Source organism: Oncorhynchus mykiss, chromosome 4 (assembly GCF_013265735.2).
Source record: "Oncorhynchus mykiss isolate Arlee chromosome 4, USDA_OmykA_1.1, whole genome shotgun sequence".
Lineage (NCBI taxonomy): Eukaryota > Metazoa > Chordata > Actinopteri > Salmoniformes > Salmonidae > Oncorhynchus > Oncorhynchus mykiss.
In genome coordinates, this window is record NC_048568.1 from 13,841,827 (window position 1) to 13,854,848 (window position 13,022).

General features: G+C 43.1%; 1 protein-coding gene across 2 annotated transcripts in view; it reads right to left on the reverse strand.

Annotated features, from left to right (window-relative positions):
* The window catches only part of dse (dermatan sulfate epimerase), a 29,119-nt gene that overhangs the window by 12,771 nt on the left and 3,326 nt on the right, over nt 1-13,022 (reverse strand). For both annotated transcript variants that reach the window (XM_036975678.1, XM_036975679.1), the window contains one exon: nt 2,396-2,649. In XM_036975678.1, the coding sequence (XP_036831573.1) occupies nt 2,396-2,649 (254 nt within the window). The remainder of the gene's footprint in view (nt 1-2,395; nt 2,650-13,022) is intronic.

Below are 13,022 nucleotides of genomic sequence, written 5' to 3' on the forward strand. Positions count from 1 at the left end.
CCTAGGTATTTGTAGTTGTCCACATAGTCTAAGTTAGAACCGTCCAGAGTAGTGATGCTAATCGGGCGGGTGGGTGAATAGCATGCATTTAGTTTTACTAGTGTTTAAGAGCAGTTGGAGGACAAAGAAGGAGTATTGTATGGCATTGAAGCTTGTTTGGAGGTTTGTTAACACAGTGTCCAAAGAAGGGCAAGATGTATACAGAATGGTGTCGTCTGCATAAAGGTGGATAAAGGAATCACTCGCAGCAAGAGCGACATCGTTGATATATACAGAGAAAAGAGTCGGCCAAAGAATTTAACCCTGTGGTACCCCCATAGAGACTGCCAGAGGTCTAGACAACAGGCCGTCCGATTTGACACACTGAACTCTATTTGAGAAGTAGTTGGTGAACCAGGCGAGGCAGTCATTTGAGAAACCAAGGCTGTTGAGTCTACGGTGAATACGGTGATTGACAGAGTCGAAAGCCTTGGCCAGGTCAATGAAGATGGCTGCACAGTACTGTCTTTTATCAATGGCGGTTATGATTTAGTTTAATACCTAGAGCGTGGCTGAGGTGCACCCGTGACCGGCTCGGAAACAGGATTACACAGCGGAGAAGGTACGGTGGGATTCGAAATGGTCAGTGATCTGTTTGTTAACTTGGCTTTCGAAGACCTTAGAAAGGCAGGGTAGGATAGATATAGGTCTGTAACAGTTTGGGTCTTGAGTGTCACCCCATTTGAAGAGGGGGATGACCGCGGCAGCTTTCCACTCTTTAGAAATCTCGGCCGATACGAAAGAGAGGTTGAACAGACTATTAATAGGGGTTGCAACAATGGCGGCGGATAACTTTAGAAAGCGAGGGTCCAGATTGTCTAGCCCAGCTGATTTGTACGGGTCCAGGTTTTGCAACTCTTTCAGAACATCTGATATCTTGATTTGGATGAAGGAGAAGCTGGGGAGGTTTGGGCAAGAAGCTGCGGGGTGTGCGGAGCTGTTGGCCGGGGTTGGGGTAGCCAGGAGGAAAGCATGGCCAGCCATAGAGAAATGGTTATTGAAATTCTCGATTATCGTGGATTTATCTGTAGTGACAGTGTTTCTTAGCCTCAGTTCAGTGGGCAGCTGGGAGGAGGTGATCTTATTCTCCATGGACTTTACAGTGTCCCAAAACCTTTTGGAGCTACAGGATGCAAATTTATGTTTGAAAAAGCTAGCCTTTGCTTTCCTAACTGACTGTGTGTATTGGTTCCTGACTTCCCTGAAAGGTTGCATATTGCGGGGACAATTCGATGCTAGTGCAGTACGCCACATGATGTTTTTGTGCTGGTCGAGGGCAGTCAGGTCTGGAGTGAACCAAGGGCTATATCTGTTCTTAGTTCTACATTTCTACAGGAGAATGCGTCTCCTTCCTAAGCGGTATGACGACTGCGTGGTTCCATGGTGTTTATACTTGTGCACTATTGTTTCTACAGATGAACGTGGTACCTTCAAGCGTTTGGAAATTGCTCCCAAGGATGAACCAGACTTGCGGAGGTCTACAATTTGTTTCTGAGGTCTTGGCTTCTTTTGATTTTCCCATGATGTCAAGCAAAGAGGCACTGAGTTTGAAGGTAGGCCTTGAAATACATCCACAGGTACACCTCCAATTGACTCAAATTATGTCAATTAGCCTATCAGAAGCCTCTAAAGCCATGACATAATTTTCTGGAATGTTCCAAGCTGTTTAAAGGTACAATCAACTTAGTGTATGTAAACTTCTGACCCCCTGGAATTGTGATACAATGAATTATAAGTGAAATAATCTGTCTGTAAACAATTGTTGGAAAAATAACTTGGGTCATGCACAAAGTAGATGTCCTAACCGACTTGCCAAGACAATAGTTTGTTAACAAGAAATTTGTGGTGTTTGAAAAACTAGTTTTAAAGACTCCAACCTAAGTGTGTGTAAACTTCCCACTTCAAATGTATATTTTTTATGTACTTATTATTTAACTAGGCAAGTCCATTAAGAACAAATTCTTATTTTCATTGACACCCTTAACTGCCTGTTCAGGGGCAGAACGGCAGATTTGTACCTTGTCAGCTCAGGGATTTGAACTTGCAACCTTCCGGTTACTAGTCCAACGTTCTTACCACTAGGCTACCTTGCCACCCATATCTAGGCTACAGAGTAAATACTCAAGGAACCATCTGAAATCTGATAATGCAGTAATCATGGTGTTTCTCTGCCCGCCCGCACACACGCACGCACCTGCACACACACACACACACACACACACACACACACACACACACACACACACACACACACACACACACACACACACACACACACACACACACACACACACACACACACACACACACACACACACACACACACACACACGGTGCATGAATCAGTGGTACTCACCCTGGGTCATGTAAACCAGGCTGCCGGTGAGGAGAGCCACACAGTTGGTGGGCTGGTGGTTGTGCAGGTACTGGAAGCCCCAGCCGCGGATGTAGGACTTCTCATACATGTAGCGTGTAGCGTTGCCGATCACCTGCAGGAAGCGCTCCTGCTGCACCTTGCTCAGGTACTCATACAGGAAATCATACGCTGTGGCGAAGCCAACCAGAGAGTGGGCTAGAGGAACCTCATCCCAGGGAGCATCCTTTACCAACCTGCAAGACACAGAGAAAAGGATAGATAAGTATAGTCATATGTAAGAAATACATGTTCAAGACTTAACCCTGTGAGACACACGGTTGTAAAATTGCAACGCTGCCTGTTCAGTGCTATTTCTAGGCATAAGTGATATTAGCCCCCCCCCCCCAAAAAAAGGGGGGCTGAGTCAGTCAGGATCTCAACCTACTGTTATATAGAGTAGTAGTAGAATACCAAAGGTGCAATTTGGTTGTGCATCAGCAGTTTTCCTCTTGTTACTCACTCAATTAACCCATGTCAGCTCAAATTTAATAGATTTCTAGGTTCGTTAGTCTAGCCAGCTATCTAAACCTTTTATGAAGCTGGTTGAGAGAATGCCAAGAGTGTGCAAAGCTGTCATCAAGGCAAAGGGTGGCTTTGAAGAATCTAAAATTGAAAATATATTTACATTTCTTAACAACTTTTTTGCTTACTACTTGATTCCATATGTGTTATTTCATAGTTTTGATGTCTTCACTATTATTCTACAATGTAGAAATAATAAAGAAAAACCCTTGAATGAGTAGGTGTGTCCAAACTTTTGACTGGTACTGTATGTGTGGTTAATGTGTGGTTTATGAGGTCAGAATACTGCCATTTAGGACCATCAATTTCAACATAGAGAAGTAATTAATCCAGAAAGGACAACTACATATTGCTAAAAGTAAGTTATATAGTCTGCATACATAGAAAACACACAAAATAGTTGATCCATTCAAATATATACACTACCGTTCAAAAGTTTGGGGTCACTTAGAAATGTCCTTGTTTTTAAAAGAATAGCAAATTTTTTGTCCATTAAAATAACATTAAATTGATCAGAAATATCAGTATAGACATGGTTAATGTTGTAAATAGCTATTGTAGCTGGAAACGGCTGATTTTTTAATGGAATATCTACAGATCACTCCTGTGTTCCAATGGCACGTTGTGTTAGATAATCCAAGTTTATAATTTTAAAAGGCTAATTGATCATTAGAAAACCATTTTGCAATTATGTTAGCACAGCTGAAAACTGTTGTTCTGATTGAAGAAGCAATGAAACTGGCCTGCTTTAGACTAGTTGAGTATCTGGAGCATAAACATTTGTGGGTTTGATTACAGGGTGAAAATGGCCAGAAACAAAGCACTTTCTTCTGAAACTCATCAGTCTATTCTTCTTCTGGGAAATGAAGGCTAATCCATGTGAGAAATTGCCAAGAAACTGAAGATCTCGTACAACATTGTGTACTACTCCCTTCACAGAACAGCGCAAGTATTAGCCGATGCGAAATGGCTAGCTAGTTATCGGTGGTGCGCACTGGTAGCATTTCAATCGGTGACGTCACTCGCTCTGAGACCTTGAAGTAGTGGTTCCCCTTGCTCTGCAAGGGCCGCGGCTTTTGTGGAGCGATGGGTAACGATGCTTCGAGGGTGACTGTTGATGTGTGCAGAGCGTCTCTTGTTCGCGCCCAGGTCGGGGCGAGGGGACGGACGTAAAGTCTATACTGTTACACAAACTGGCTCTAACCAGAACAGAAAGAGGAGTGTGAGGCCCCGGTGCACAACTGAGCAAAAGAACAAGTACATTAGAGTGTCTAATTTGAGAAACAGATGCCTCACAAGTCCTCAACTTGGCAGCTTCATTAAATAGTACCCGCAACACTCGTCTCAACTTCAACAGCGAAGAGGCGATGCTGGCCTTGCAAAGAAAGGCAGAGTTGCAAAGAAAATGCCAAATCTCAGACTAGCCAATAAAAAGAAAAGATTAAGTTGGGCAAAAGAACATAGACACTGGACAGATGTTGAGACGTGTTTTACTGGTACTATTTAATGAAGCTGCCATTTGAGGACATGTGAGGCATCTGTTTTCAGCTAGAATAGTAATTTACAACATTAACAATGTCTACACTTTCTACAATGAGTACAGGTTAGTTGAGGTAATTTGTACATGTAGGTGGGGGTGAAGTGACTATGCATAGGTAACAAACAAACAGCGAGTAGCAGCAGTGTACAACAGGGGGGTGCCAATGTAAATTGTCCGGCAATTTTTATGAATTGTTCAGCAGTCTAATGGACTTGGGGGTAGAAGCTGTTGAGGAGCCTTTTGGTCCTAGACTTGGCGCTCCGGTACCGCTTGCCACGCAGTAGCAGAGAAAACAGTCTATAACTTTGGTGACTGGTGTCTCTGATAAATTTATGGGCTTTCCTCTGACATCGCCTATTATATTGGTCCTGGATGGCAGGAAGCTTGGCACCAGTGATGTACTGGGCTGTTCGCACTACCCTCTGTAGCGCCTTACGGTCAGATGACGAGCAGTTGCCATACCAGGCGGCGATGCAACCGGTCAGGATGCTCTCGATGATGCAGCTGTAGAACCTTTTGAGGATCTGGGGGCACATGCCATATCTTTTTAGTCTCCTGAGGGGGAAAAGGTTTTGTCATGCCCTCTTCACGACTGTCTTGGTATATTTGGACCATGCTAGTTCGTTGGTGATGTGAACACCAAGGAACTTGAAACTGTCAAACCTTCTCCCCTACAGCCCCGTTGATGTTAATGGGGGCCTGTTCGGACAGCCTTTTACTGTAGTACACAATCAGCTTCCTTTGTCTTGCTCACATTGAGGGAGAGGTTGTTGTCCTGAAACCACACTGCCAGTTCATTGACTTCCTCCCTATAGGCCGTCTCATCGTTGTCTGTGATAAGGTTTACCACTGTTGTGTCGTCAGCAAACTTAATGATGGTGTTGGAGTCGTGTTTGGCCACGCAGTCGTGGGTGAACAGGGAATACAGGAGGGGACTAAGTACACACCCCTGAGGGGCTCCAGTGTTAAGGATCAGCGTGGCAGACATGTTGTTGCCTACTCTTACCACCTGGGGGCGGCCCGTCAGGAAGTCCAGGATCCAGCTGCAGAGGAAGGTGTTTAGTCCAAGAGTCTCTAGCTTAGTGATGAGCTTCGTGGGCACTATGTTGTTGAATGCTGAGCTGTAGTCGATGAACAGCATTCTCAATTAGGTGTTCCTTTTGTCCAGGTGAGAAAGGGCGGTGTGGAGTGCGATTGAGATTGCGTCATCTGTGGATCTGTTGGGGCGGTATGCGAATTGGAGTGGGTCTAAGGGATGCTGTTGATGTGAGCCATGACCAGCCTTTCAAAGCACTTCGTAGGTACCGATGTGAGTGCCACGAGTCGGTAATCATTTAGGCAGGTTACCTTCGCTTCCTTGGGCACAGGGACTATGGTGGTCTAATTGAAACAAGTAAGTATTACAGACTAGGTCAGGGAGAGGTTGAAAATGTCAGTGAAGACACTTGACAGTTGGTCCGCGCATGCTTTGAGTACATGTCCTGGTAATCCGTCTGGCTGGATTTGTGAATGTTGACCTGTTTAAAGATTTTGTTCACATCGGCTACCAAGAGCGTTATCACACGGTCATCCAGAACAGCTGGTGCTCTCGTGCATGCTCCAGTGTTGCTTGCCTCGAAGCGAACATAAAAGGCATTTAGCTCGTCTTGTAGGTTCGCGTCACTTGGCAGCTCGCGTTGGATGGAGAGCATTTGTGAACAGCAGTTTTCAGTTCTTTCCACAGATTCTCGATTGGATTCAGGTCTGGACTTTGACTTGGCCATTCTAACACCTGGATATGTTTATTTTTGAACCATTCCATTGTAGATTTTGCTTTATGTTTTGGATCATTGTCTTGTTGGAAGACAAATCTCCGTCCCAGTCTCAGGTCTTTTGCAGACTCCATCAGGTTTTATTCCAGAATAGTCCTGTATTTGGCTCCATCCATCTTTCCATCAATTTTAACCATCTTCCCTGTCCCTGCTGAAGAAAAGCAGGCCCAAACCATGATGCTGCCACCACCATGTTTGACAGTGGGGATGGTGTGTTCAGGGTGATGAGCTGTGTTGCTTTTACGCCAAACATAACGTTTTGCATTGTTGCCAAAAAGTTCAATTTTGGTTTCATCTGACCAGAGCACCTTCTGCCACATGTTTGGTGTGTCTCCCAGGTGGCTTGTGGCAAACTTGAAACAACACTTTTTATGGATATCTTTAAGAAATGTCTTTCTTCTTGCCATTCTTCCATAAAGGCCAGATTTGTGCAATATACGACTGATTGTTGTCCTATGGACAGAGTCTCCCACCTCAGCTGTAGATCTCTGCAGTTCATCCAGAGTGATCATGGGCCTCTTGGCTGCATCTCTGATCAGTCTTCTCCTTGTATGAGCTGAAAGTTTAGAGGGACGGCCAGGTCTTGGTAGATTTGCAGTGGTCTGATACTCCTTCCATTTCAATATTATCGCTTGCACAGTGCTCCTTGGGATGTTTAAAGCTTGGGAAATATTTTTGTATCCAAATCCGGCTTTAAACTTCTTCACAACAGTATCTCGGACCTGCCTGGTGTGTTCCTTGTTCTTCATGATGCTCTCTGCGCTTTTAACGGACCTCTGAGACTATCACAGTGCAGGTGCATTTATACGGAGACTTGATTACACACAGGTGGATTGTATTTATCATCATTAGTCATTTAGGTCAACATTGGATCATTCAGAGATCCTCACTGAACTTCTGGAGAGAGTTTGCTGCACTGAAAGTAAAGGGGCTGAATAATTTTGCACGCCCAATTTTTCAGTTTTTGATTTGTTAAAAAAGTTTGAAATATCCAATAAATGTCGTTCCACTTCATGATTGTGTCCCACTTGTTGTTGATTCTTCACAAAAAAATACAGATTTATATCTTTATGTTTGAAGCCTGAAATGTGGCAAAAGGTCGCAAAGTTCAAGGGGGCCGAATACTTTCGCAAGGCACCGTACATAGTCACTGTGGGGATGACGTCATCGATGCACTTATTGATGAAGCCGGTGACTGAGGTGGTGTACTTCTCAATGCCATTGGAAGAATCCCGGAACATATTTCAGTCTGTGCTAGCAAAACAGTCTTGTAGTGTTGCATCCGCGTCATCTGACCACTTCCATATTGAGCGAGTCACTGGTACTTCCTGCTATAGTTTTTGCTTGTAAGCAGGAATAAGGAGGATAGAATTGTGGTCAGTTTTGCCAAATGGAGGGGAGAGGGAGAGCTTTGTATGCATCTCTGTGTGTGGAGTAAAGGTGGTCTAGGATTTTATTTTCCCTGGTTGCACATGTGACATGCTGGTAAAAATGTGGTAAAACTGATTTAAGTGTGCCTGCATTAAAGTCTTTGCATATGGCCTTATAGAATTGGTTGAGAGCAGTCTTAGTACCAGCTTCGCTTTATGGTGGTAAATAGACGGGTACGAATAATACAGATGAGAACCCTCTTGGTAGATAGTGTGGTCGACAACTTATCATAAGGTCCTCTACCTCAGGGGAGCAATACCTTGAGACTTCTTTAATATTAGACATTGCGCACCAGCTGTTATTGACAAAAAGACACACACACCCACCCCTCGTCTTACCAGAGGTAGTGTCTCTGTTCTGCCGGTGCATGGAAAATCCAGCCAGCTCTATATTGTCAGTTTCTTCATTCAGCCACGTCTTGTGAAACATAAGACGTTACAGTTTTTAATGTCCTGTTGGAAGGATAATCTTAATAGTAGGTCATCAATTTTAGTTTCTAAAGATTGCACGTTAGCAAGGAGAATGGAAGGCATTGGGAGTTTACTCGCTCGCCTCCGGCTTCTCAGAAGGATCCCTGATCTGCGTCCCCTTTTCCGGTGTCTTTTTTTCACGCAAAAGGCGTGGATCTGGGCCTGTCCAGTGAAAGCAGGATATCCTTCTCATCGGACTCATTAAAGGAAAAAGTTTCTTCCAGTCCTCGTGAGTAATCGCTTTTCTGTTCAGAAGTTATTTTCGGTCATAAGAGACGGTAGCAGCAACTTTATGTACACAATAAGTTAAAAAAGAAGTTACACAAAACACACAAAAAATAACAAAATTGCATAATTGATTGGGAGAATGTAAAACGTCAGCCATGTTCTTCGGCACCATACTTATCATCCCTAAAGCCAACACCTCATTTGGCCGCCTTTCGTTCCAGTTCTCTGCTGCCTGTGACTGGAACGAATTGGAAAAATCGCTGAAGTTGGAGACTTTTATCTCCCTCACCAACTTCAAACATCTGCTATCTGAGCAGCTAACCGATCGCTGCAGCTGTACATAGTCTCTCGGTAAATAGCCCACCCAATTTTACCTACCTCATCCCCATACTGTTTATATTTATTTACTTTTCTGCTCTTTTGCACACCAATATCTCTACCTGTAAATGACCATCTGATCATTTATCACTCCAGTGTTAATCTGCAAAATTGTAATTATTCGCCTACCTCCTCATGCCTTTTGCACACAATGTATATAGACTCTCTTTTTTTTCTACTGTGTTATTGACTTGTTAATTGTTTACTCCATGTGTAACTCTGTGTTGTCTGTTCACACTGCTATGCTTTATCTTGGCCAGGTCGCAGTTGCAAATGAGAACTTGTTCTCAACTAGCCTACCTGGTTAAATAAAGGTGAAATAAATAAAATAAAATAAATAGATCAAGTTGATCAATTTAGCTATTTCAGACAAAATATGACAATTTCAGATGTACACTACATGACCAAACATGATCATGGAGGCTACAACAGCCTCCACTCTTCTGGGAAGGCTTTTCACTAGATGTTGGAACATTGCTGCCGGGACATGCTTCCATTCAGCCACAAAAGCATTAGTGATATCGGGCACTGATGTTGGGCGATTAGGCCTATCTCGAAGTCGGCGTTCCAATTCATCCCAAAGGTGTTTGATGGGGTTGAGATCAGGGCTCTGTGCAGGCCAGTCAAGTTCTTCCAAACCGATCTTAACAACATTTCTGTATGTACCTCACTTTGTGCACGGGGCATTGTCATGCTGAAACAGGAAAGGGCCTTCCTCAAACTGTTGCTTCGAAGTTGGAAGCTCAGAATCATCTAGAATGTTAAGATTTCCCTTCACTGGAACTAAGGGGCCTAGCCCGAGACATGAAAAACAGCCCCAGACCATTATTCCTCCTCCACCAAACTTTACAGTTAGGACTATGCATTCAGGCAGGTAGCTTTCTCCTAGCATCTGACAAACCCAGATTTGTCCGTTGGACTGCCAGATGGTGAAGCGTGATTCACCACTCCAGAGAATGCGTTTCCACTGCTCCAGTGTCCAATGGGGGAGAGCTTTACACCATTTCAGCCGACACTTTGCATTGCACATGGTGAACTTAGGCTTGTGTGAGGCTGCCCGGCCATGGAAACCCATTTCATGAAGCTCCCGACGAACAGTTCTTGTGATGACGTTGCTTCCAGAGGTAGTTATGAACTTGGTAGTGAATTCTGCAACCGAGGACAGACAATTTCTATGCGCTACATGCTTCAGCAATCAACCGTCCCGCTCTGTGAGCTTGTGGGGCCTGCCACTTCGCGTTTGAGCCGTTGTTGCTCCTAGATGTTTCTACTTCACAATAACAGCACTTACAGTTGACCAGGGCAGCTCTAACAGGGCATACATTTGACGAACTGATTTGTTGGAAAGGTGTCATCCTATGACGGTGTCATGTTGAAAATCACTGAGCTCTTCAGTAAAGCCATTCTACAGTCAATGTTTGTCTATGGAGATTGCATGGCTACGTGCTCAATTTTATACACAACTGGTGTGGCTGAAATAGCCGAATCCACTAATTTGAAGGGGTGTCCACTTACTTCTGTATATATAGTTTATATACCATAAGACAATATTTTCCATCCCATCAATGCTTTTGATCAATTTTTATGTGATTTTTATAGAATTTCTAAATGTTCTTACAACAAAATGTTCCTACCATTGAAGCTCAATGGTGTTTCTTTGCAACGTTTCCATAAAATTGTTCTACAAACTTGAAATAAAACGAACAGATTATTTTCATAATCAGAGGCCGATTAGAAGTATTTCTGAACGGTAAATACATGTTTTTCCTCGTTTGGATCTATGCTTGGGTCTCACAGGGTTAATACACAAGAAAACAGTAATATCACGAAGTAGTATCCTTACAAATAGTCTTGAATTGTTTGAAATTCCCTTTTCACACTAGCCCAAGCAAGGCTGCAAAAACAGAAAGGGTAGTATATATTCTGGAAAGTGAAATGTCATCAAAAGCGTAGAGTTAAACTAATCCTTCTCAAGCTATTTGCATAATTTGTCCAAGCTTTTAATCAGCTACTAAATAGCTTTTTGTTCTCTTTACAAAAGAACATGCAAAACAGCATTTTTACACATGCTTTAAAGTCCAACTCCAACATATCCTGCCTTTTAAAGTGCTGTTTAAAGTGCACTATGTGCTATTTGTAAAGTAGCTGGCACCTCAGAATGCTGACTGACTTCTATTTCTAAGAGGTACTAATTGTTAAATTGGCAAAATAGTCCATGCCCATGCATTAATCTCATATACCACCTGCTAAGAGGTGTTCTTTAAAAGCTCTTTCTGTGTAATTATAGTCAAATTGACTTCAGATGTGGCAATAAAAAATAAATCCAAAAAGCAACCTGTATTTTGAGCAGTTGCTATTAAAGTGCGTGCCATGTAATTACATTTTCAGCTCCCTCTTGACAATCGTTCCTCTCAGAACATCTAAAAGACATAGGTTGAAATCCATTCCACTCATCACATGGACCCATAAACTTTACTCAGTGCCAAATATCAAAACAGCTGCCTGCTTTTCTTTTAAATGCGACTCTAATATTCATAAATACCAAAAATATGCCGCCACCCTCTGGCAGCATTTCTTCCATTTGATTTAGCTAATACATTATTTCCATCTGTCAACGACCTGAGGAAGTTCATTGGGAATAAATGTTCCTTCTACATGGGTTTAAATTAAATTGAATAAAAAGGGATTTCAACTTTATTCATCAAGAAAGGAGTTTACATTATGTTTCATTACAGTCTTTGGTTCACCAACCAAGTTTAATGCACTGTATAAGTAGTTAGAATGAGTGAAGTGATTCTATGTCACCACTGTACTGTATATTACATTACGCCAAAGCACACAAGACGTCTCTTCTGTGTGTTTACACATGAACTGCCTTAAAAACCGAACCAGGGAACCAGTGCGCCACAAGCTGGAGTTGGAATATGGAATATGGCTCTCCTCAACAAGTTGTTGGAGACATAATTGAAGGTCACAGATACCACAGTTGACTGATTCCTGGAGCCACTTTTAAGGATCCCTGAGAGATTCCAAAGCCCTAGTAAATGTGTGGTTGAGGAGAGAACTCACATTGTGTGTAGTTAAAATGTGAAAACGTCCTTGTGGGTTTTCATTTCTCAACATGTGGCACAGACTTCCATTTTGTGAGAAGTTTCACAAATTTGAACTAATGGTAAACTGTACATGTACCAATGAACACTGACCCTAAATATTTTTTTTTATCTGAACTAGGTTGGCTAGACACAGCAGCTGATGGCTAAATAGAGGATTAAAACAACGGAGCTGAGGTAATGCTTGTTTCTGAAAAGGAATGAGAGAAAGGTGACACTTGAAAAGGGAAGCCCCCTGACCACGAGGCTGATAGCAGAGACCAGACGTCCTGAGAACGCAGGCGACATTACTAAATTGGCAGCGACAGTGAAACGCCTTGCCCGATATATCAGAGACCCCTCCTTAACACTGAATTCCTTGGCTTGGGACGTGCAGAGAAAGCTTGCTATAATGCACTTTCCTAACTGCACTGCAAGGGGAAAAAAATGAAACCACTGAAGTTTCACAACCCTCACAGGCGGTCAGGGGTCTTCTGAAGTACAGTACTGTAAGGGTTGGCTAAATATACAGCAACAACATGCAGTCTCATTGCTGGCCTCTTCCTAGCTTATTATTCTTATGCAACAGAAAGCGAAGAAGTCTGCAAGATAGTACAGCCTAGTACTGTACAATGAAAATTATACATAACATCATCCAGACTACCTAAGCTATTCCCCTCTGAGTCTATAGACTGGGAGAGTCATTCGCCCATCCCTTAGGTTGGGGCTGAACAATGTGAGATGCAGATGAGATTTCCCATGTAACCCCTCTGAGAACCCAGGTAAAATGTGTTTCTTAGCCTCTCACCACCACCTGAACCCTAGTCCACCCATCCCACTGCACCAGGCCATTCAGCTCAACATCTGAACATTTCATTTCCTTTGAACGGGAGCATGTTAAGCAATAAATTCATACAGCTGCTAAACACATTTCCTGGACCACAGGGCATCTCTTCCACAGGTCTGGCCGGCCACAGTGAAAACTGAACAGAGATACTATGGAGGGGGATTGAGTCAGTTAAAGGTCCTCTGGAGAGGAGGAGGATTTGGCATTTATCCCCAGTGGTCACATGGTGATAGGAAGGAGAAATACAGATA